Source organism: Erpetoichthys calabaricus, chromosome 1, assembly GCF_900747795.2.
Source record: "Erpetoichthys calabaricus chromosome 1, fErpCal1.3, whole genome shotgun sequence".
In the NCBI taxonomy this organism is placed as follows: Eukaryota; Metazoa; Chordata; class Cladistia; order Polypteriformes; family Polypteridae; genus Erpetoichthys; species Erpetoichthys calabaricus.
The window spans coordinates 18,917,657-18,943,413 of record NC_041394.2 but is presented as its reverse complement, the minus strand read 5'-3'; the positions used below and the strand labels follow the sequence as shown (position 1 = coordinate 18,943,413).

Sequence of the window (25,757 nt, the reverse complement as noted above, 5' to 3'; positions counted from 1 at the left end):
AGGAAGGATGAGTGGCTCTGCAGTTGACGTCTGCACAGGAATACCTAGATCTACCAGTTAGCCAGTGGAGGCTCAAGTTATTTATTGGAAAAGCAGGAGTTTACTAAGTTTTTGGGGTTGCTGCAGTGATCATTATTTTTTTTTTTTTTTGGAAGGTTGCTTTAATTACCCCAGACTCTACATAATGGTTAAGTCCCTTGGATTTTGATTTTCCATATTCTTTTGAAATTGTTTTGATTTTTGCTTTTTTTTACTTCTTCACTGTAAATAAACAAATACTACATATATTATATATATTTGGGGTTTGGATTTATATGTGTGGCTTTCTGAAATATGGGATTTTTCTTTATCTGGATGACAAGCATTTTAAGTACTGCTGTGGGGCGATTTTTCTTTTTTTTCTTTCCATCATTGTGAAACACCGGGAAAGAAATTCCATTGTCTTTCTTTATTCTTCTGCATCTTCTTTGTGAATAAAGGGAACTAACATAGTGTCTTATTAGCAAAACTATTTCCTGACCAAAACTTGGTAAGTGTAACCTTGCTACTTTTAAATTATTTTCTGAGAATTTGTTATAGTGGTGGCCTGTACTGGGACAAGAATAAGAACTTAATACATCCTTTAGATATAATGCCTTAATTTATTATAACGTTCATAAATATTTACAGATGGAAAAAGGTGATCTCCTAACAGGAGCAGCCGAAAGAAGAATTCACAAATATTTACATATCCACACAATGTCAGAGGGAGTGAGAATGCCTTATAGGGTCGCCATGTGACACTGAATAGTCAACAATGAAGCAGAAAGTCTCCTGGAAAGCCAGTATTTGGATGAACCAGATGCTCAAGGAGAACCTGATTTGGAACGTTTACAACAGCAATCAGATTTGCCTGAGCATATAGATGTTTTACAAGACTGGCTGAAGGATCCTGTAAAGGCAGGATCAAAGCTGGGAGGAAAGTCTTAAAAACATCAACTCTCTGCATTCCCAGTTGGTAGGAAGTTGATACTTCCATTTCACACCTGCAAAGTGTACTGAGTAATCAACAACTTATATGTTCTGCCATCAGCAATCCGGCAGTAAAGATGGGCTTTCCAAGTTCAAAGAATCCGGAAATACTGAGGGTGCACTCAATTTGGTGGAAGAGAGTGAAGCTTTTTTAGTATTAAGACCTCTATCAGGCCAATAACTGATGCGGAATTTTTGGGAAAATAAAAATGTCACCGTTCTTAAGATGAGACATAAAACCAAGGTCCTGACTCTCTGTGGTCATTAAAGATCCCTGGGCATCATTTGCAAAGATTAGGGTATATCCCGGCTAGGTTGTCCACCACTGTCTGGTCATTCTGGCCCCCCAATCATCCCGTCTCTGATCGGCTAACTATCTCTCAACCCTTCACCACCTAATTGTTAATGTGTGGTGGGCATACTGGCACAAATTGGCTGCCATCACATCATCCAAGTGGATGCTGCACATTAGTGGTGGTTGAAGTGACTCCTCATTCACTGTGTAACATGCTCAGAGTACATTGAAAAGTGCTATATAAATGTAATGAATTATTATTAACACTGTCCAGCAAGGACCTGCAAGAAGTTGGTGGCTGGCCACTAGGGGGAACATTACCAAATGGGCAGAATTTAAAACCACATTTATGGAGGTTCTCCTACCCATGGATTACCATGCGAACTTGAAGAGCAGCTCCAGTCAATAGTTCAAGGACCCACTCCGAGTCCTGTGCTCTGTGCCTAAAATGGAAATTGGAGATGTCAGAGGAGGAAACCATTTCTCACATCCTAAAAGCACTGTAACCCTCGATTTGCCAGCAGTTGAACGGGTGTGGCATCCATGGAATGCTCAGTGAGAGACTGAACACGTGCGGAAATCATCGGCGCGCACAAACTGAAAGGGAAAATGGCTTGTTCATATACCGAGTGTGTGGTTGTGAACAGATGCAAAAAAGTTTGGTGAAATTTTTGGTCGTAACCTAATTTGTACGTGTTCAGAGACATTCATGAACCGAGGTTCCACTGTATGTATGTACACACACACTGCTGAAAAAAATTAAAGGAACACTTTGAAAACACATCAGATCTCTATGGGGGAAAAAAAATCCTGCTGGCTATCTCTACTGATATGGTAAAGTGTTAGGAACAAAAGGATGCCACATTGTTTGATGGAAATAAAAATTATCAACCTACACAGGCCTGAATTTAAAGACACACCGAAAATCAAAAATCATGAAAAAATGATATGGCAGGCAGGCAAGTCCATTTTGCCGAAATTTCATTGCAGCAACTCAAAATCGTACTCATTAGTTTGTATAGCCATACGTGCTTGTATGCATACCTGACAACGCCGGGACATGCATGAGACGATGGATGGTGTCCTGGGGGATCTCCTCCCAGATCTGGACCAGGGCATTACTGAACTCTTGGACAGTCTGAGGTGCAACCTGGTGGCGTCAGATGAACCGAAACATAATGTCACAGAGGTGTTTTATTGGATTTAGGTCAGGCGAGTGAGCGTGGGGGCCAGTCAATGGTATCAATTCCTTCATCCTTCAGGAACTGCCAGCACTCTCTCGCCACATGAGGCCAGGCATTGCCGTGCACCAGGAGGAACCCAGGACCCACTGCACCAGCACAGGGTCTGACAGTGGGTCCAAGGATTTCATCCCGTTACCTAATGTCAGTCAAGGTGCCGTTGTCTAGTCTGTAGTGGTCTGTGTGTCCCTCCATGGATATGCCTCCCCAGAACATCACTGACCCACCACCTAACTGGTCATGTTGAATGATGTTACAGGCAGCATAATGTTCTCCATGGCTTCTCCAGACCCTTTCACGTATGTCACATGTGCTCAGGGTGAACCTGCTCTCATCTGTGAAAAGCACAGGGCACCAGTGGTGGACCTGCCAATTCTGGTATTCTATGGCAAATGCCAATCAAATTCCACGGTGCCAGGTGGGCAGTGAGCACATAGCCCACTAGAGGACATTGGGCCATCATGCCACCCTCATGAAGTCTGTTTCTGATTGTTTTGTCAGAGACATTCACACCAGTGGCCTGCTGGAGGTCATTTTGTAGGCTCTGGCAATGCTCATCCTGTTCCTCCTTGCCCCAAGGAGCAGATAACGGTCTTGCTGATGGCTTAAGGACCTTCTACAGCCCAGTCCAATTCTCTTAGAGTAACTGCCTGCCTCCTGGAATCTCTTCCATGCCATTGGCACTGTGCTGGGAGACACAGCAAACCTTCTGGCAATGACATGTATTGATGTGCCTGCCATCCTGGAGAAGTTGGGACTACCTGTGCCACATCTGTTGGGTCCAGGTATCACCTCATGCTACCAGTAGTGACACCGACTGTAGCCAAATGCAAAATGAGTGAAAAAGCAGTCCAAAAAGATGAGGAGGGAAAAATGTCAGTGGCCTCCACCTGTTAAACCATTCATTCCTGTTTTGGGTGTTGTCTCACTGTTGCCCCTCTAGTGCACCTGTTGTTAATTTCATTAACACCAAAGCAGCTGAAACTGATTAACAACCCCCTCTGCTACTTAACTGACCAGATCAATAGCCCAGAAGAGCCATTGACTAGAGCAGTATATATAATATTTATATCTGTATCTATGTACAACAGATGTGGTGCAACTTCTAGAACTTTATTACCTAACAATAAGTTGTTGCATCATGGTAACAAACATCCAAAACAGCTAAAAAAAAATTTGCATTGCGACATTTCCAAAACATAATGATAAAATAATAACTGATTTTACTCTGCTGTTATAGCAATCAGTGTACAGAATTTGTAGAGTTCTTTGACTTCCCATATGTAGTTGCATATATAGCTTCTTCGTCTTTTGGCTGGTCCCGTCAGGGGTCACCACAGCGGACCAACGGTTTCCATATTTTACTGTCCACAGCATCTTGCTCTGTCACACTCATCACATGCATGTCCTCTCTCACCACATCCATAAACCTATTCTTAGACCTTCCACTTTTCCTCATCTGGCAGCTCTATCCTTAGCACCATTCTCCCAATATACCCAGCATCTCTCCTCTGCACATGTCCAAACCAACGAAAACTCACCTCTCTGACTTTGTCTCCAAACCATTTAACCGAGCTGACCCTCTAATGTCCTCATTTCTAATCCTGTCCATCCTCGTCATACCTAATGCAAACCTTAGCATCTTTAACTCTGCCACCTCCCGGTCTGTCTCCTGTCTTTGTCAGTGCCACCATCCCCAGACCATACAACATAGCTGGTCTCACTATCATCCTGTAGACCTTCGCTTTCACTCTTGCTGGTACTCTGTCACAAATTACTCCTGGACACTCTTCTTGATCTACTCCATCCTGCCTGCACTCTCTTCTCCACTTCTCTTCCACACTCCCCATTACTCTGTACTGTTGATCCCAAGTATTTTTATCCACCATCATCAACTCTACTCCTTTTATCCTCAAGGACTCCTGTCTAATCTTGTCTGTCAATCTGTCCATCCCAAAATAGCAAATAACGTAATCCCCCCCTCTACCCTGAATGCATCTGTGACTTCTACTGCAGACCTCACCACTGTCACACTTCCCTCGTACATATCCTGTACCATTCTTATATACTTCTCTGCCACTCCTGACTTCCTCATACAATACCACAGCTCCTCTCTAGGCTTCCTGTCATATGCTTTCTCCAAGTCCACAAAGACACAATACAACTCCTTCTGAACTTCTCTAAACTTTACCATCAATACTCTCTGAGCAAACGTCACATCTGTAGTTGACTTTCCTGACATGAAACCATACTGCTGCTCACTAACTATTACCTCTCTTCTTATCCTAGCTTCCACTACTCTTTCCCATAACTTCATGGTGTGTCTGATCAATTTTATCCATCTGTAGTTACTATAACTCTGTACATTCCCCTTATAATTAAAATATGGTACCAGTACACTTCTCCACTAATAAGGCATCCTCTCACTTTCCAAGATTGCATTAAACAATCTGGTTAAAAATTCCACTGCCTTCTCTCCTAAACACCTCCATGCTTACACAGGTGTGTCGTCTGGACCAACGGCCTTCCCATTCTTCATCCTCTTCATAGATTTCCTTACTTCCTCCTTACTAATCGATTGCAGTTCCTGGTTCACTATTTCCACATCAACGAACCTTCTCTCTCTCTTTGTTGGGGGCCACGGGTGCAGGGTTTGGAAGCCCAACCCTATAGGGGCCCGTGGTCACCGCCAGGGGGTGCCCCAGTGCCTAGAGAGCCCTGGATCTCAGCACTTCCGCCACACCCGGAAGTGCTGGGGGGGGAGAAGAAAGGGGACACCCGGAGTCCTTCCTGGTGCACACCCGGCACTTCCGCCACACAGTAGAGTGTCGGCGGAGGAGTGTCGGGGAGCACCTGGAGCCCATCCGGGGGTGCATAAAAGGGGCCGCCTCCCTTCAGACAGTGACTAGAGTCAGGCAGAAGTGGACAAGAGTCGTGTTGGAGAGGAGTGGAGGCGGCCTGAAGAAGGCAGGCACTGGAGAGAGAGGCCTGGACTTTGGGGGATTGGTACTGGAGGCACTGGGTTTGGGCAGATATAACTATTGTAAATAAACGTGTGTTGGGAGAACTTACGATGTCCATCTGTCTGTGTCTGGGCTGCTTCTCACATCCTGTTTACTTTCTTTATCTCTCGGATTATACCACTTCTTCTTTGCAAACTTCTTCCTCTGTATACTCTCCTATACTTCTCCATTCCACCACCAGGTTTGCTTGTCCTCCTTCCTCTGTTTGGATTTCACACCAAACAACTTTCTAGCACTCTCCCTTACCACTTTTGCTGTAGTTGCCCAGCTGTCTGGTAACTCTTCTCTGCCACCCAGTGCCTGTCTTACCTCCTCCCTGAACTCCACTTTACGGTCTTCCTTTTGTCAACTTCCACCATTTGATCCTTGACTCTGCCCTCATTCTCCTCTTCTTCTCAATCTCCAGCGTCATCCTACAGACCACCATCATATCCTTCCTAACTATGCTTTCCCCTGCCACCACTTTACAGTCTCCACTCTCCTTCAGACTAACTCTCCTGCACAGGAGTCACATGCTATCGTATTCACTTTCTTTCCTCCCTCATACTGCTTGATCACCTTCATTTTTGTGTCAAGATAAATTGCCTATTTTTCTGTAATTGTAAGACAAATGTAACCGAATGCTGCAGGTAATAAACTGAGATCAAGATGTCATGGCATACAGAGCTGGCATGGAAAAAACTGTTGTTTACCCAAGAGGCGTGGTAATGGTCGTAAGTCGAATGAGTGAAAGATGCATAAGTCGTAAGTCAATAACTTACCTGTATATAGCTGCATATGTGGCAATGAAACTGTTTGCAAGATGATTAATCTCAGCCTTACACCGAAAATAGTTTCTTTTAACACACTACATTCATTTTTTAAAATCTTTGCCTTAATCAAAATTACTTACTATCACATGTCTTTTCAAGCACCTCTTGCAAGTTTAGTGGAGCCAGCTCAGTCTGAAGCACCTCAATGTGCAACTGAAGGAATTCTAGATATTTCAACAAATGGATCAACGTCTCCTTCTGAAAAGCCAAAAAGAAACAAAGCATGCTAAATGCTCATATCATAAGTAAATTCAAACTGAACACCCATCTTTGCTTTGTTTCATTCAAAGAATGTCCTACTTGAATCAGTCATATTTAGTTGGACATTGCATGTGCTCAATTATTCTTCATTGATTTCTGACTTTAAAGAAATGCATTTATTCTATTATGATATACAGTATATATTTATTTCCAGTTGTCCTGTCATGAATTCACTCTGATGCAACAATATTTTAGTTTCATTATAAATGAATACTGAAAAAATCAATTCTGTTTTAACTCACATTATGAAACTGGCAGCAAACAAGTTACCATAACGTGTGTGGCAGGAGGCTGGGGGCCAGACGCCTGGAAGGATCGGGAGGCAGTCTATACGTCCCCCGGGCCGCAAGGGGGCAACTGCCCTGGATAAGGAGGGGACTACGAGGATGGAACAAGGAGGCTCAAACCCAGTGGGGCCTGTGGCCGCCGCCAGGGGGTGCCCCGAGTATCGTGAAGCCCGGGAGATCTGCACTTCCGCCACACCTGGGCAGGTGGAGGAAGAACCTTCCAGGGACACCCAGAGTGCTTACGGGTGGTAGTGCGGCACTTCCACCACACCAGGAAGTGCCGCCGGAAGGTCATCAACCAGCACCTGGAGCACTTCCGGGTGAATATAAAAGAAGCCACCTTCCTACAGTCGGAGAGCTAGAATTGTGAGCTGGAGGTGGACAAAGCTCCAGCGACAAGAGGAAGAGAGGAAGCCCCCGGACATTGAAGAAGCCCGTGTATAGGGGTGTTTGGTGCGGGAGCACTGTGTGCTGTGTGGGACTTTGAGTTCATTAAACGTGTGTTTTATAAAGTGCTGGTGTTTGTCTAATGGTGTTCGGGCGACCTCTCACACCAGTAAATTGAAGAAAATGTAAGTAGGGCCAGACTGATATTAACTTTTTAGATCGATAGCAATACTTATATGTTGGCAGTAAAGATAACCATTTGCCAATACATATCGTAGCAATGTTGCTCTTGTTATGGAAGAATAAGTTTGATATTTTTCAAGTCAAAAGTTATTTCTTCACAAACATGGCGTAAATGTATTTGCCACATGAAACTGATTTCTAAAGTTAAGCGCTTTCTATCAATTAAAAAAAATATTTTGCCTGCACTGGCACTTTACAATGGAGCCAATGGGGCACAAAGGACAAAGCACAGAGACATTCTGACATTTGCCACTTTCTTTTAAGTGTACAGTGCAGGTGCAGTGAACACAAGTATATATTTGCTAAATTTAGGCCTTTAAAAGATAACAGTTAGTGTTGACTTAAATATGAACATCAAATATAACAAAAAATGAAGTACAAAATATTTAAGGGATTAATGCATGAATAAATGCATACATACATTTCCCCGAGAGATGCGTTCAATAGTGAAATTAAATAAACTGAAATGTATTTTTCTGCATACTGTAGATCAGTATCTATAATGCAAAGTTAACTAACTCACTGATCAACTAAACACTATTTTCCATTCAGTTAACTCATGGAGGGCTGAATAATTTTTTTGGCTGTATTCATGCAGGCAGCGGTCACCAGAGCTAAAGGCAGATCTGATGAGAGAGCAAAGTGTATGCACAAAGCAAAATACTCTGCGGACAAGGTTTTGCGTTTTAACACTAAATTGGACGCAGGCTTAATCAGACAGATTTTGATGCAAGTGATCTGTACCAGTATCAGCTGATCGTATTGCTGAACGCTTTGTGTAGCAGCCGGCCACTGTGCGAAGACACTACTGTATGTCATAAGTCGACACTCACCTCGAAAGAGTTAAAAAGCAGAAATTTGGCAGGATGGTACATCTATGACAGCAGGTATCCACTTAGAAAGGACATTTTGATATGTCAATATTTAAGGGTAAAATACCTCCCACAAAAGAACCAAATACCCCAAAACTCTCCAAAATGTCTATCCATCCATTTTCCAACCCGCTGAATCCGAACACAGGGTCACGGGGGTCTGCTGAAGCCAATCCCAGCCAACACAGGGCACAAGGCAGAAACCAATCCCGGGCAGGGTGCCAAACCACCGCAGGACACACACAAACACACCCACATACCAAGCACACACTAGGGCCAATTTAGAATCGGCAATCCACCTAACCTGCATGTCTTTGGACTGTGGGAGGAAACCCACGCAGACACGGGGAGAACATGCAAACTTCACGCAGGGAGGACCTGGGAAGCGAACCCAGGTCCTCAGATCTCCCAACTGCGAGGCAGCAGCGCTACCCACTGCGCCACCGTGCCGCCCACCAAAATGTCTATTCAACAAATTTTATTCAAATTTGTTAATGTTAAAGAAAAACAAAATCAACAGGGATTAGACTGAGAAATGGGGCATGCCAGTTTATGCAAGTTAATACTGTGGGTAGAAGCAAAGTGAAAGCTAGAAGAAGACATATTTAGTAAGTGCTTGCCAGGCGTTGTAGCTGTAAGCGATTAGAAAAGAAAAGGGAAGGACACCCCTTGGTGAAACAAGGGCAATTAGAAATGGCCAAAAATATTATGCAGCACTGTCAATCGCTGTGGTAGAATGGGAATGTTTTACAAATGACAAAATGTCAGAGCTAAACTGATTATACTGCATTTTTTATCAGTGCAAATCCTGGAGTTTTTTGAAAAAGCCAAAACTATTGTCCACCTGCATGTCATCATTAAGTTTGCAATAACAATCAGACATCAGCTCTTTTTACATTTAAAAAAAGAGGACATAAAAAAAAAAAAAACTACAATACTACACTACAAATTACCAGATGGAGCCAAACCACAAAGTGTGAGTTTTTTCTATAGCTGACGGAGACGCTATTTTTCAGAATGTAATAAAAACAGAACAGGATGGTGCTTTAGAGTGAGTAAAAGTAATTAGTAAATTTAGATTTTTTGTTGTTTGTTAGTAAACATTTACTCAAATCCACTTTATACTGTTGCAGTATTAATTTTAGGCTTTGATGCCAATGGAGAGTCCAGATTTATAGAAGTTTTTAGCTTTGAATGAATAGACTTTAAATCACCTTTGTACCATTACCGGATACTGCTTAAAAATGAGTTCTACTGCAATCTCTTTTGCACCAACACCACCAAGGACTGTACACCACCAAGGACTGTACTTAGAATATTTAACAGTATGCCGGTCAAGTGAACTAATAATATTACCAACTGTCAGAAAAATACTAAATACAGAAAAGTACATCCAATTAACCAATGGCACTATAACGTAGGGCCATTGACTTAGAACATTTCCCAGGCAAAGTCTGCATATTATTGTACTATTTATTTTACATTATTACTGTTATACAGTCAGGAGTGTGCTTGCCATAGGCTTATCCAGCTTTATTTATTTTTCCTTTTTTATTGGCTTTTAAATGCACTACCAGTTTGATTTGCCGAAATGGGTGGCTGAAAGAAAAATGACCTAGAATGTTTAAATGTCCATATCTCCCACTAGTCTTGAGATGGACACTAATCTCTCAAATTAGCAGACTGTAAAGATAAAATGGAAAATAGCAAGAGGGAAAATAAGCTAAGAAAGAAGGCTTGAAAACAAGATGAGTGACCACTGCAACAGTAGCAGCTTTTGAAAGCATTTTAATAAAACATAAGGGCAGCAATCATAAGTCATAATATTGGAAAAAAATTGTACTTTATCCTGAATAAAAAGCCACTTAGTAGCCAACAAATAAAGCTTTTGCTGACATAGCAGAGCCAAATGACATGATTTGCTGAAAATGTAGGCATGCCCTTCAAAATTGTAATCTTTCTTAGTTATGCAGTTTTCTACTTTATAAGGACAAGTATTATATGAAGATTTCACTGATCCACATGAAGAAACTACCGATAGTTACAGAAATACTAATAAATAAATTCATAGCCCACAAGGCATTCTGGGAAATCTTATTTGCACAACAAGTGTGATTCATTCCAGAGCCAAAGTAACATGTGCAAGTTCTTTCTGAAGCAAATTAATTTAAATTTTGGGAGAAAGAACTGCTATTTTGAAAACATTCTATAAGGTTCACGATAAACACATCATATTGGAGTGCCTTTATTAACAAATATATTGTCTTCTGAAGTAAATCACTGCAACATGGAAGCAAGTCTATGTGCCTTATAAAGCCAAACTTCTACTCTTTCAAAAGCTGGCAGGCTGGGCATTTCAGAATTTCCAGACTCACAGTGCAAGTGTCTCATCAAGCAATTGTTGCAACATACAGAGACAAATGTATAACCATTTCAAAGCAAACCTTCTGCCGTTTTTTACTTATCATCTGGACTTTGAAAAAAAAAAAAAAAGAATCTTAGTTACAGAGTAAAAACCTTGTAGGCTTGCAGGGACCATTTTGGCAGGTGTGACAACGATGAGTAAATGTAAAAAGACATGAAATACAGTATTAACAGGAAAATTGTAAACTCCAAGCGTAACAGTAAGTAAACAAATTTACCTTACCATTAGCCCCAGGATCAGTATTATCAGTATGCTGCTGCTGGAGTATGTGAATTTCCCCTTGGGGATTAATAAAGTATCTATCTAGGATGTGGGAAGTTCAGCATTTAAAGCACATGAAATTGTTTATAGCATGTACAATGTTAACAAGCAAATCATTACTGTCATTGCTCATATCAGTTAAGGGAAGTGGCTTTTCAAACTGAGGTCTTCTACACTAAAAATGTAACCTAATAAACATGTTTTTCTTGGAAGAGATTCAGCATCATAATATAGGTGCAGTCGCAAATATATAGACCACTTATCAGCCCAATATATTGCCAAAATTATTGGTTGGCCACAAAATATAACAGATAAATAAATCAGGATTTCTCTGATCGCTTAATTTTGCATCACAGCAAAACAAGACTTTTAGGTATGATACTAATAAGAAATCTTCAAGTAGGCTTGCTTCAGCCACTACTTTTCTAAGGTCAGGAGTTCACACCGTATGCATGTTGCCCAAGATGGAGGCCAAGGTTAAAAAACCTACTAATGAAATCCACCTTTTGAAAAGGATGTATGGCATTAGAGAGAGAGAAATTATAAGAGAACTGGAGCCATGGAATGAAAGTAGTATACAGATATACAAGATGCTGCCAAGTTTTCATTAATCAGAAGTGGAAACATTCAAATTGTTTTATGTAAAAAAAAATGGGCGGAAATGTCAATTTTTTAACAAGAAATTTAATAACTAAAATAAGTAGAATATTTTTTGCCTTGCCAGGGAAGAATTTTTAACATGCTCTTTAAGGAATGCATATTTTGTGAAACATGCAGAAAATTTAGCAGTATTCCCTTTAACAGGAATTTAAACTCTACACCTTAACCATAAGTGAAATGGACAATAAAAGTAAAAGCAGAATTCTGCATTAACAGAATATGTACTGTATTTAACTTGATGTAACTTTATCAAGGTTTAGTAAAACAATACAGATATGAGGACAGGGTAAACACAAGCTGCTTTGGTATAGATACTCAGCTAACAAATACTAATGAACAAATACAAAATCTCCCAGTGGCAATTCAAACAGCAGCATACAGATATGGTGTAATTCTGGGACTGTTGGGCATACTGCTAACTGTAATGTCCATACTGCTAAAGATTGTGCAGAGGAGTGATATGTGTAGGAAGGTTACACATCAAAAGTCTCCAAACTCTTATTGATTTTTCAAATGTTAAATCAAGATCCACCATGATGGAACATTTCCATCTTTAATAAGATGTTTTAACCAACAATATTTAAGTGAGAAACAAATCGATCATTTTTATAAAAACAAAAAAATATATTTCTGTGCATTGGTTGGGCAAGTGTGCATACATTTTAGCATGAAGTGTTGCATTTATGTTCATATTTAACCAGTTATATTCTAAATTATGTTTGTGCAGGACTTGCCTTAAATAAAATCATCTATACTATCTATCATGAAACACTGAAGATCATTAATAACAAGTGGAGAAAGTACATCACAACCAGGTCTTATCAAAAAACAACTGATTTGACCAAGGAAGGAGAAAGCTCATCAGAGATACTATCAAACAGCAACTTTAAAAATCTCTGGAGAAATTTATGGCAGTAGCTAGGGATGTGCAATATACTGAATTGCCTCTATGAATTTTTTAATTCATTCTTTATTTAAGAAAAATCAACAGGACAAAAATTTTTAATAGATTGTAGATTACAGATTTAATAGATCTTCTATGTTAAAGAGCAGTGATGAATATCAGAATAAAATCAAGGCCAGGAACAGGAAGAGTTTAGGACAGGTGGGCTAAGCTCTGCGGATTGCAAATTTAGTCTTTTTCTCAATGACAGTTTAAGCTGTACATCTAAAGAAAAAAACATGTTACTGCACAGAAAGAGACCATCCATGTGAGCTGCCAACAATGAGCCCTCCTGCCTCCCCAACAAAATGGGTCCCTAATAAGCAACATTCCATAAAACATTTCTATCTGTAATAACTAATAGTAACTAGGTTTTGTTTTTGGGTCTTGCACTATTTTGCAAGTTTCGTATTTTTCATACAATTTTCTTGATAAACTAATGTTCTTTTTCTCTACATTCTTTCCTTTGGTTGTTCGGTCAATTTAATACGCATCTTAGTCACTGGTGCTCTTCTCCCCACGTGTCATTTTACTGCAGTTTTGTGATACTTGGATGAAGGTCGCAAAAGATTAAATCTTGGCACTTTTAAAATGTTGATAATTGTGTTTATAACTACTATTGAACAACTAATAATTTAAACAGCCAAAGATGAAAATAAATGAGCACCCTATGCTTAACAGCCTAAAAAGGAAAACTCAACTCATCCATACATTTTTCAACACACAAGTTAAAAAAAAAAAACTTTAGATTGTGGTCAGCCATATACCAGCAGAAATGAGACTTGAAATTTCAAATATCGTATTTACCATGGCTGAGCAAAACTACAAAAAGCAACATTTGTTTTTACACTAATGTATTTTATTTGCTGCAAAAATGCTGCACCTTACACGGTGGAGGACTGGGCAGTCCATTACACTCTATCATCACGTGGCGTTGCAGGAAAATGAGAGATGAATGAAGAAAGTGGGACAGTTAAGGGTTTCCCCACATCCATGCAAAAAAAAAAAAAAAAGGAAGGTGAAATCCTGGTTAAGAAGAAAGGTGCATTATCAGTCTTGTGGAATTGGTTTGGTTTTAAAACAGACACTGAATGGAAAACTGTTGGCGGCATGGTGGTGCAGTGGTAGCGCTGCTGCCTCAAAGTACAGAGGCCTGGGTTCGCTTCCCGGGTCCTCCCTGCATGGAGTTTGCATGTTCTCCCCGTGTCTGCGTGGGTTTCCTCCGGGTGCTCCGGTTTCCTCCCACATTTCAAAGACATGCAGGTTAGGTGCACTGGCAATCCTAAATTATTCCTAGTGTGTGCTTGGTGTGTGTGTGTGCCCTGCGGTGGGCTGATGCCCTGCCCAGGATTTGTTCCTGCCCTGTGTTGGCTGGGATTGGCTCCAGCAGACCCCTGTGACCCTGTGTTAGGATATAGTGGATTGGATAATGAATGGATGGAAAACTTATTTGTAAAGTCTGCCAGGCAAGTATTGTTGCCGGAGGTGGAAAGAAAAGTAATTTCTGCTATCACCAATAGATGAAGCACTCATGATGTACATCCAAACAACAAACTGAGCATTTTACAGCAGCAGATAAGACTATCTGATAACTTATGAGATGCAGAAAACTAATTGGAACCGACTAAAAAAATAAGATACAACTGGAACATGAAGTGACACCACACTACAAAAAAGAAACAAGCAGAGCAAAGTTGGTCGTCCTGAATGCAAGTGTCTCGCAGCAAACCAGCTGAACTTCCCGGCAAGAGCAGTATTTCTGAAATTGTTGAGAAAACAAAGATAAAGATGGAATCAGCAAAAGGCTAAGTTTGTTCTGTTCTCTGCCTGTTAATGGACATTTATATATTGTGTGTTTTGCAATATATACAGTTTAAGCTTTCCTCCTGACAGTACAGATTCTTCACCTTCTGAAATTATAGGGTTAATTTAGAGTTGATAGGAAAAATACTAAAATTAATAGTACAAATTCAGTCACAGAGTGAGTGGGTAACAGTGTGACGGTGGTTTAAGAAGTTGGCATTTTTTCATACGACACCCAGGTCACCAACTCAGACCCAGAACAGACACTCAGCACTCAGAAGCACATCTGTCAAGGCTAAGCATAACAGCGTGCTCATACCTGGTGACTCCACAGTGCAGAATAGTAGTTTGCAATTCTATGTTAACCAAGCTGTTAAAGCAAAATGGCTCAACAGCGTGAAGGCATCTGACATTTAGGCTCAATAAAATCACTTTTAAAAAAAGAACAATAAAGGGACGCTTTAAAGTCTAATAATTATACAAAGGAATATCAGTTACCTTGGTGACCTTTTGAGGATGTTCTTCTTCAGGGCCTGGAAGCAAAGATTTAATTTCCTGAATCCTAACAGCAAAGTCAGATGTATGCTTTCTTCACACACAAAAAAAAAAATTGTGATTGAATAAACAAAGAATATCATCTTTTTAGAAAGTAGACCAAGAAGAAATATATATGCATCTTACCTGGATCTTTTAGGGTTGTAAAATGAACTACTCATCTCATAATGTTCCATCTTCATATGAAATAGAGATATCTTAAATATTTCAGAGGAAACTGCATCTAAGACTCCAAACTGGGCTAAGACCAGAAAATACCAGTCATTCTTGCACAATAGCAAAATAAAGAAAAATCATACTGCCCCCAAATAGACAATTTAAAATATAGCTTTCATTTGTCTTTTATATTTTCTTGTACCCATCTGACAATTGCGATACACTGTATTTAAAGTAGCAGCTGCTGGGAACTTTAAGTTTTCCAATTTTGAAAGCATCTACCTCACCTTTAACTTTTGTTTAACAACACTAAAATAGCATAGAAAATACACTTTAGATTTCTTCCCAAATGCATATTTAATGTTGTAGGCACAAATTGGTCAATAAAATTCTGTTGAATTCAATTAAACTTATTCTCATACAGCATATTTCCACTTACAAACTCGGTGTACTATGTATAATAATTGCGTAACTCTGTCTAAAAAGGACCTGTATATAGCAGATATACACATCACCTACATTAATCTCTACTATACACTGTTACTATCCAATACCAAGCAAAGCACAGAATGTTTGATTGTGAAGATCTAAACTTTTAAAATGTGCTGTTCCAAATATTTACACTTTATTAAATGTAGTCTGATCTGAATTACACTTTAATTAAATAACTATTTTGCTATATCATTTCTACAAGTTTACTTCCACCCCAAAATGGGACTACACCTCTTCTTGGATAGTCACTCATGACACTGTTGGGTATGCAGACTTAAGTTAAACCAAGAGATGAAATGCGAAAGTCACATTGTTCAAAGATGTTTTCAGCTTTCTAAAATGTCCAGCAGAGGAAAACAGAAATATGGTCAACTGACTTAAGATCACTCAGTACATAGTGCACAAACAGATATAAAAATGAGCATGTGTGAAATTAGGCAGGATGATTAGAACATTATGGTAAAGGTTGTACGGTTATATAATGGTAATAGCATACAGTCAAAAACCTTATTTCCGGAAACAGTGCAACTAGGCCAAACAATTCCGCATCAAGCAAGTTTCCCACATTTCAGCACCCATTCCAAAACTTTATGATAAGTAACAAGTCTAAATTATCAGATAGGGATGTGTTTATATTCACAACAGCCAATGGCAATATAAAAACAGACGTCTTGAAGCAAAAGTTGGTAGCCAGCATATCTTTTTGAAAAAACCATTAATAATAACATATGTAACATGTGATGCAAACTTAATTGCTTTCAGTGTGTGCAGTGGGCAGGAGTGAGCCGATGGCCCACTAGCTGTCATTGTAAGCCTTTCATGGAGATGCAATGTTACATAAAATTACTAAATAAAGATTCTTTTGCTCTTTAGAGGTAAAGTCCACATACACCAATCCCATTGAAGGGAAATACATTTGTAAAATGAGTAACTGGTTAAATCCATTTATGCTAAAATAAGCTTGTTTGGCACAAGCCTGGATTTTGCTCATGACAGTTCACATTAACACACCCATAATAAATGTCAATACTGAATCCCCAATAAAATGCCAGTCTATGTTAAACTGGAGGAAAACTATAAATATACACACATTCATTTTCCAAAAACCTTTTACAAAGATCTGTACCATGCTTAGCCAAACAGGCATAAAGAGACAGCTTTGTTTAAATGATGGTTGTAATCAAACATTTATCATTAAGTATACAAATTACAAGATTTACACATTACTAAAACATTTAAAACGTCATTTGTGACTAGAGCAAATTTGTCAGGAACAGTAGGTTTATCAAAAATACACTTTCTTTAGGGTTATTTCTAACCTGAATTACCTACAGTACTGTGCAAAAGTTTTAGGCAGGTGTGAAAAAATGCTATAAACAAAGAATGCTTTCAAAAATGGAAGTGTTAATCATTTACTGTATTTTCATCAATCAACAAAATGCAGTGAATGAACAAAAGAGAAATCTAAATCAAATCAATATTTGGTGTGACCACCCTCTGCCTTCAAAACAGCATCAATTCTTCTAGGTACACTTGCACACAGATTTTGAAGGAACTCAGCTGGTAGGTTGTTCCAAACATCTTGGAGAACTAACCACAGATCTTCTGTGGATGTAGGCTTCCTTACATCCTTCTGTCTCTTCATGTAATCCCAGACACACTCGATGATGTTGAGATCAGGGCTCTGTGGGGGCCATACCATCACTTCCAGGACTTCTTGTTCTTCTTTACACTGAACATAGTTCTTAATGACTTTGGCTGTATGTTTGGGGTCGTTGTCCTGCTGCAGAAAAAATTTGGGGCCAATCATACGCCTCCCTGATGGTATTGCATGATGGATAATTATCTGCCTGTATTTCTCAGCATTGACTCATCAGTCCAGAGCACCTGCTGCCATTTTTCTGCACTCCAGTTCCTATGTTTTCGTGCATACTTGAGTCACTTGGCTTTGTTTCCACGTCGGAGGTATGGCTTTTTGGCTGCAACTCTTCCATGAAAACCAGTTCTGGCCAGACTTCTCCGGACAGTACATGGGTGTACCTGGGTCCCACTGGTTTCTGTCAGTTCTGAGCTGATGGCACTGCTGGACATCTTCCAATTTCGAAGGGTAGTAAGCTTGATGTGTCTTTCATCTGCTGCACTAAGTTTCCTTGGCCGACCACTGCGTCTACGATCCTCAACGTTGCCTGTTTCTTTGTGCTTCTTCAAAAGTGCTTGAACAGCACATCTTGAAACCTCAGTCTGCTTTGAAATCTTTGTCTGGGAGAGACCTTGCTGATACAGTAGAACTACCTTGTGTCTTGTTGCTGTGCTCAATCTTGCCATGACATGAAACTGTCTTCCACAACCTCAACTTGGTAGCAGAGTTTGGCTGTTCCTCACCCAGTTTTAAGCCTCCTACACAGCTGTTTCTGTTTCAGTTAATGGCTGTGTTTCAACCAACGTGTGACATTGATGATCATTAGCACCTGTTTGGTATAATTGGTTCATCACACACCTGACTATAATCCTACAAAATCCCTGACTTTGTGCAAGTGTACCTATAAGAATTGATGCTGGTTTGAAGGCAAAAGGTAGTAACACCAAATATTGATTTGATTTAGATTTTTCTTTTGTTCACTCACTTTGCATTTTGTAAATTGATAACAATAAACAATCATTATTTATATTTCTGAAAGCATTCTTTGTTTACAGCATTTTTTCACACCTGCCTAAAACTTTTGCACAGTACTGTATATTCAGCAGTGTTTCCATATTAAGGACCACTGTGGAACATCTCTACCACATTTTGTGTGAAATAAGTAATAACCTTCCATTAGTAATTTCCTTATTATCAAAACTTAATAAAAAACATAATCTTTGTCTTCTTCAGATTTTTTTCTCTAATTTTCTATCATATTCTCAATTTCATTTCTTAGGTAGAAAAATATTGCTTTGGGTTTTATGCAAAATCGAATTACTGCTGGGTGCTGCATATCTGTTTCCAGGTGAGACAGGTGATCCTGCAGTGTACCCTGTATCTTTGAGTGTGTGTGAACATTTCTAACCTGAACTTTCCAGTTTAGTGATGGGCTTGAAAGTCACTGCCAATATAAACATCACCTGTTTCTTTCTTTCTTTTTATTTTCTTTAATATTCGCTCATTAATTTTATTTTCAATTAAAACTTTTCAGTTGAGACCAATTGTTTATTGGCCTCACACTGACCAGCAAACACATGAACCTGCTGTAGGTAGTGCTGTTACCAGACGTGCAGTGTGCTGATCAAGAAGTGCAGTGTGTGTAGTCTGTATTGTGGCTTGTCCTTTTTAACTTAAAAGCTTTTTGATTCTAAACTTGAAGTATTTCTGATTCAAATTAAGAAGTTCATAGCCAGTATATTTTCCTACGTAATAGGTGGTTGCAAGGCTAACACTTTACTTAGCATTTACATCTATATGGCTATATTTTGTCAGATGATAACAATATCAGAGCCTATCATAATGATCTGGTGCCAATCAAGACACACCAGACACCAGCATAGCACTGTTTGATTGACTTTTTGTGAAGTAAAAGGAGCATGAAGTTGCATCATTTGCTAGTTTTATCAAAAGATACACAGATATTATTGGCTAGGTAAGCTAATATTTATGTTAGTGAGGTCTGCACTCGTATGCTGCAATTCTGGTATGGCCCCCAGCAGAATTGTTATGGAAAAAACAGCAATGACTATATTAAAAAAGATACTGCCCTGTGATTCTGTTCTAGATAAGTGGGTTTAGAAGATGGATGGATGGGGTGTAGGGTTTGATTTGTCTTCAATTTTGTTGTGTTATAAATTGATCTATTTGTATGGAATGATTACAATAAAAATTAATAAATAAAATTAAAAAAAAGAAGATGGATGGATGGAAAATATCACTAAAATGAAAAGCCATGAGCAGAAATAAATCAGTAATGAATAGAATGACACATTCCCAAGCACCTATGTCAAAACTCTGACTCTTCATGTTATCAAAGCAACTGTCTTGCCCCTCAATGCCAAAAGAGATAAATGTATTTATACCAAGGATACTCATCATTCTTAAGATATACTTTTTGAGTATAAACATTTACATTTCCACTGTGTCTGTCTAAAGGAGAATGTCAGACAAAATAAAATAAATAAATATGTAAATAAACGAAGTTTCTGTGAAATGTGACAATAAATAAATAGTAACAATGAAATGTAAGTATACATAAATGTCACATAATATAATTTTGCTGCTTATTACTCTATGTATTTATTTATTATTTCTTCATTTATTTATTTCAGTTACGCATATGCAACATGAAATATGGAGTGAAATTAAAACTCTTTCACTTTTTAAAATTGCGGAAGGGTTCTAGCAAGTACTGTTTTTTGATTGGTGAATTGTTGTAGAGCGGACATAAGCTTTCGGCCATCAAATGCCACATGAAATTGAGAATATGATAGAAAATTACAGAAAAAAATCTGAAGAAGACAAAGATGATGTTTTTTATTAAGTTTTGATAATAAGGAAATTACTAATGGAAGGTTATTACTTATTTCATACAAAATATAGTAGAGATGTTCCACAGTGGTCCTTAATATGTAAACTCCCAATGATGAATTTTCTTGAAATAAACTAGCAACTTTGTTGGGGAGCTTATTCATGCCAAAATTAAATGCAATCCAATGTGTTAATGAGGTTGAAATATAATGTATATCCATGTGGCGCATTTAATTTTGATATGGTTTTACAGTGTCATAATTAAAAACATATCTACCAAATAATTGATTGCTTTTTACTACACCACACAGTTTTCTTATCAGTTTAAAATGCCACACAAAATCATATCACATTTTTATTCATGTGCATAGACTGCCTGTTATAACAAAGTGAACATATTGCATTTCTCTTAATTACAGCTTGAGTGTATTGTATTTCAAATCAAGATTATTCGTGCCAAAATTAAATGTAATCAAATCACCAATCATCATCAAATGGGACATCAACAGTTGGGGTAAAATATGTTCCACTACTAAACTGTTCTAGCAGCATGGACTGTGGAGTGCATAGCCAAAACAATGAAAATTATGTTTTAGGTCTTGCTGAAAAAAGTTTACTCTTATGTTGTCTAAAGTTGCTTTCTTTTTAAACATATTATAATAAGCCATGAGGTAACATTCTCAAGGTATGGGCTGTTAGCGGTTTTAACTAAATACTAAATATAGTGAAACATGCTATTCATCTCATCCCAACTGTTGATGCTCCTTGCCCCACTTTTTGACCCTGATTGGTCATTTGATTACATTCAGCTGTGGCACGATTAAAGCACGGTCATGATTCTAAATGCAATACACTACCACTGCTAACAAAGCTCATGGACAATCTCTCAATTAACCTTTAGCCTTCTTATTTTAAAAATTCAAGCTTTGGAACTGGAAAGAATTTCTATGTCTTTACTCCAGATTTGAGATTGTAAAACACTGGGCATCAATCTGGTTTACGATGAAAATTGATTTCAATTCTGATTGTCTTTTTAATAGAAGACATTTGGGTAAACAAGCAAGTATATCTTCTAGCTATACGAAGTGTTAACACCCGTATGTTTTTCCACCTAGATCTGTTTTTCTCTTCCTGTCTATGTTTCTAAGATTTTGTATCCTGAGTCTGTTTTTTTAATCACAATCATGTATTTTTTTTAGCACAACTCATGAACTACAGTTTCTTGTGTACATAAATATATTGTTTTGTACATCTTAACAAAAACTTAATCAACTTTGCGCATCTCTAAAATGTAATTACTAGTCTATCCACCTGTTATATCCTAACACAGAGTCACAGGGGTCTGCTGGAGCCAATCCCAGCCAAAACAGGGCGTAACGCAGGAACAAACCCTGGGCAGGGTGCCAGCCCACCGCAGGGCACACACACACACACCCACATACATAACCAAATTAATTTGGTGATTGTGATTGGTGGCATGTACCATAGTTTCACATCCTGCATAGTGCACATGCCTTAATGTCAGTCAGTCATGTGGCGATAGCAAAGAAATATCAACTGCTACACTTGGAAACCACTAGGGTGATGTACTGTGTTAGCCATTATGAATGTAGTGAGAAGTCAAGCAAAATGACACCTTTTATTGGCTAACTAAAAAGATTACAATATGGAAGCTTTCGAGACAACTCAGGCCCCATCTTCAATGTAAATTACATCTTGCCTGAAGAAGGGGTCTGAGTTGTCTCGAAAGCTGGCATATTGAAATGTTTTAGCCAATAAAATGTGTCATTTTGCTTGACTTCTCACTACTTGGAAACCACCAAAGTCTGACATCGTGGACATTAAAACAGGACGGTCATTAAACGCGGTCATGATTCTAAATGCAATACACTACTGCTGCTAAGCAGAATGCAGTACATTTGCTTCGCTTTTAGCTATGACGCCTGATCCTTGGGAAATAATGAAAACGTACCACGCTTTTGTACTGAAATTTAAACTTACATGAAAACTGCATATCATACTGCAAAGCAATCAATCATCTGGCTTATATGTTTTTAATTATGACATGATGAAACTATCGGAAAATTAAAAGCACCGTGTTCATATGCAGTACATTTCAATACAGTTAACACGTTGGACTGCATTTAGCTTTGACATGAATAATCTTCCATGGCTTTGCATGGTAATTCTTGGCATAATTTTATTGCACTCATATTTGATGCACACAGTTGCAACATTAAGCATAGCAATGAGACACAGGATTCTAAAGTGAAGCAAAGCACGTGCAGATAACTCACCAATCAAAAAAACAGCACTTGCTAGAGCCCACCCTCGCAAGTCTATGTTATGTTATTTTCTAACCCGCTTAATCCAGACCAGGGTTGTGTTCTTGTGGGTGGGGGAGGTGAGGTAAGGGCAAAGGGTGCAAGGCGGAACAAACCCTGGACAAAGTTCCACTCCATTGCATCTCTTAAATACTATAAGTGATAGTTTCCACTTTAGGGTTTATTTCATTTTGGGTGCAGTGTGACTGGAATAAATAAATGAAGAAATAATTAAATACATAAAGAAACAACAAAGTGGCTACATTATTTCAAGAAAATTCATCATTTGGAGTTTGCATCTGAAGAGTCTGCTGTCATTACGGAAATTCTCACGTGCAACGGTAAAACCCAGTAACTGCAATTTTTTTCAAAATTGAGTTTTTTAGTTTTTGGAGATCATAGGTCTTTCCTGATGTTATAAGGTAGTGGTGATGGTCAAATATATCTTCATTCTGGTCATAGCACGATGGAAGAAGCTAGTATGTAAACAGCATTTTGCATACTGCAAGACAAAAACCCACCAACTCCACTGACCAATGAGGAAAGACCAGCTACCAATGAAAACTTTGGATTATGATCACGCGATTTAAGTGCTGCAACTGAGTGATTTAAATGGCATGTGTTGTTGATTTGTGAAAAAAAATAAACAACAGTGTACGTGAAGCTCGGGGAAAACATGAAATCTTGAGATCATTGATTATAGGGGTGATGTTATTTTCTCAATTTGCCAAAAACTTCAAAGATGTGACATACTAGGTTTTTCCATTGTTGGTGTGAATTGTTGACCCAAGCTTTATGTCCGCTCTACCAACAATTCACCAATCAACAAACAGTACTCGCTTGAACTCACCCGCAACTTTGAAAAGTGAAAGATAGTTTTAATTTCACTCCATATTTCATGTTGCATGTGTGTAACTGAGACAAATAAATGAAGGAATAAATACATAAATAAGCAGCAAAATAATATAACGTGACACATTTAATTATATATACTTACATTTCATTGTTACTATTTATTTATTGCCACATTTCACAGTACTTTTATTAATTTGCATATTCATTTGTTTAACTTTGTCTGAAATATTCCTCCATATGTCTCACCTCTGCAATATCCATCAACAAAGCTCAAGGGCAATCTCTCAATTAACCATTAGCCTTCTTATTTTAAAAATTCAAGCTTTGGAACTGGACAGAATTTCTATGTCTTTATTCCAGATTTGAGATTGTAAAACACCGGGTATCAATCTGGTTTATGATGAAAACTGATTTCAATTCTGATTGTCTTTTTAATACTGTCTGCTACGTTTGGGAAAACAAGTGAGTATATCTGCTAGTTATACAAAGTGTTACCACCCCTATGTTTTTCCACCTAGATCTGTTTTTCTCTTCCTGTCTATGTTTCTAAGATTTTGTATCCCGAGTCTGTTTTTTTAATCACAATCATGTATTTCTTTTAACACAATTCTTGAACTACAGTTTCTTGTGTACATAAATGTTTTGTTTTGTACATCTTAACAAAAACTTAATCAACTTTGCGCATCTCTAAAATGTCATTACTAGTCTATCCATCCATCCATTATTCAACCAGCTATATCCTAACACAGGGTCACAGGGGTCTGCTGAAGCCAATCCCAGCCAACACAGGGTGCAAGGCAGGAACAAACCCCGGGCAGGGCGCCAGCCCACCGCAGGGCACACACACACACACACATAACCAAATTAACTTGGTGATTGTGATTGGTGGCATGTACCTTAGCGTCACATCCTGCATAGTGCACATGCCTTAATGTCAGTCAGTCATGTGCTGATAGCAAAGAGAAATCAACTGCTACACTTGGAAACCACTAGGGTGTTGTACCCTGTTAGTCATTATGAATGTAGTGAGAAGTCAAGCAAAAAGATGGGGCCTGAGTTGTCTTGAAAGCTTCCATATTGTAATCTTTTTAGTTAGCCAATAAAATGTGTCTTTTTGCTTGACTTCTCACTACTTGGAAACCATCAAGGTCTGTCATCGGGGACGTTAAAGAAGGACGGTGCCATAAACGATGTTGTGAGAAACTGAAAAATTACAAACAGGAAAATTTAAAGCTAAAATTGTTGATTTGGGTGAGGACACAACGTTCTGTTCTTAAGCTTGAATTTGACATTTCCTGCTTATCAGGGCACTTGGATTTATTTGGCAGACATGTGCTACTGTTGTATTTAATTAGAAAATTTCTTGTATATCTTAATAAACATATGTATGGTTTTGGTGTTTATTTGATTACATGGTCTATTTTTTTCCTAAACGTTAGAGTGGTAACACTGGGTTTACGTATTCGCCATTTTTTATGCAGAGGATGACTGATGGAAGTACTGAACACTTTTCAAAAATGTGTTACGCGACATTGTATGAACCCAATTTGTAATGGACGTCCGTCCGTTCTTTTAATTTTTCTTGCTTTTTTTCTACACCTTAATCATACAAATTCTCAACATGAACCCCACGTGCCAAACAGCTCATTTCAAATCCATCTCCAAACTTTTTCGCATATTATCGTCGATGGCCGACACGGCAGCTACGGTAAACTCCTTCGTTTGCTCACGCTTCAGTTTCTGCAAAATTAAGGGGAACTCTACAACTTGGTGAATACCAAACATTCATAAAATATTAGCCGAGTAATAATAATTCATTGAATTTGTTCGAGTCAGACTTACTGCCATGTGAACAATGAATTTCTTACGTTGCCATTGCTTGTTTAGCATGATCGTTTTATTGCTCGTTGTTATATATTTTAATGTACACTGGTAAACCTGGTTAGCTTATAAATGAAAGCAAACGTGCATTTACGCATACTAATTGAATTACGCATATATTTTACGTTTGTATGGTCATTATTTTCACATCATATGAGACGCTATTTCAACTACTGCGCGAACCTACCACAACAAGCCTTTAATTTCTCCAGCCGCGTTTTCAACTTCATTCACCAACCGCTAAACAATTACATTATTATTCAATTGACTTCAGAAAAATATGGATATATTACGTAACATACATCAAATACTTAGTCATACATCATGAAACTATATACGTCCACCTACCAGGAAGCCTGCTTACGAAAGAGCAACGAGTAACGCATGAGTTTGCGTTTAGGAGTTTTCGGTCTCCATAACCGCCAAAATAATTGACAGCCGCTCGGCCCACACAAGTTCAGGCCAGGCCACGCCCCAC

General features: G+C 38.6%; 1 protein-coding gene across 1 annotated transcript in view; it reads right to left on the bottom strand.

Annotated features, from left to right (window-relative positions):
- The window catches only part of LOC114645258 (uncharacterized), a 48,576-nt gene extending 22,840 nt beyond the window's left edge, over positions 1-25,736 (bottom strand). The window contains exons 1-4 of the mRNA XM_028793133.2: positions 25,628-25,736; positions 15,206-15,320; positions 15,023-15,113; positions 6,463-6,580 (exon numbers count right to left, since the gene is read on the bottom strand). Coding sequence (XP_028648966.2) covers positions 6,463-6,580; positions 15,023-15,113; positions 15,206-15,261 — 265 coding nt within the window. The 5' untranslated portion in view covers positions 15,262-15,320; positions 25,628-25,736. The remainder of the gene's footprint in view (positions 1-6,462; positions 6,581-15,022; positions 15,114-15,205; positions 15,321-25,627) is intronic.
- Between the last annotated feature and the right edge of the window lie 21 nt (positions 25,737-25,757).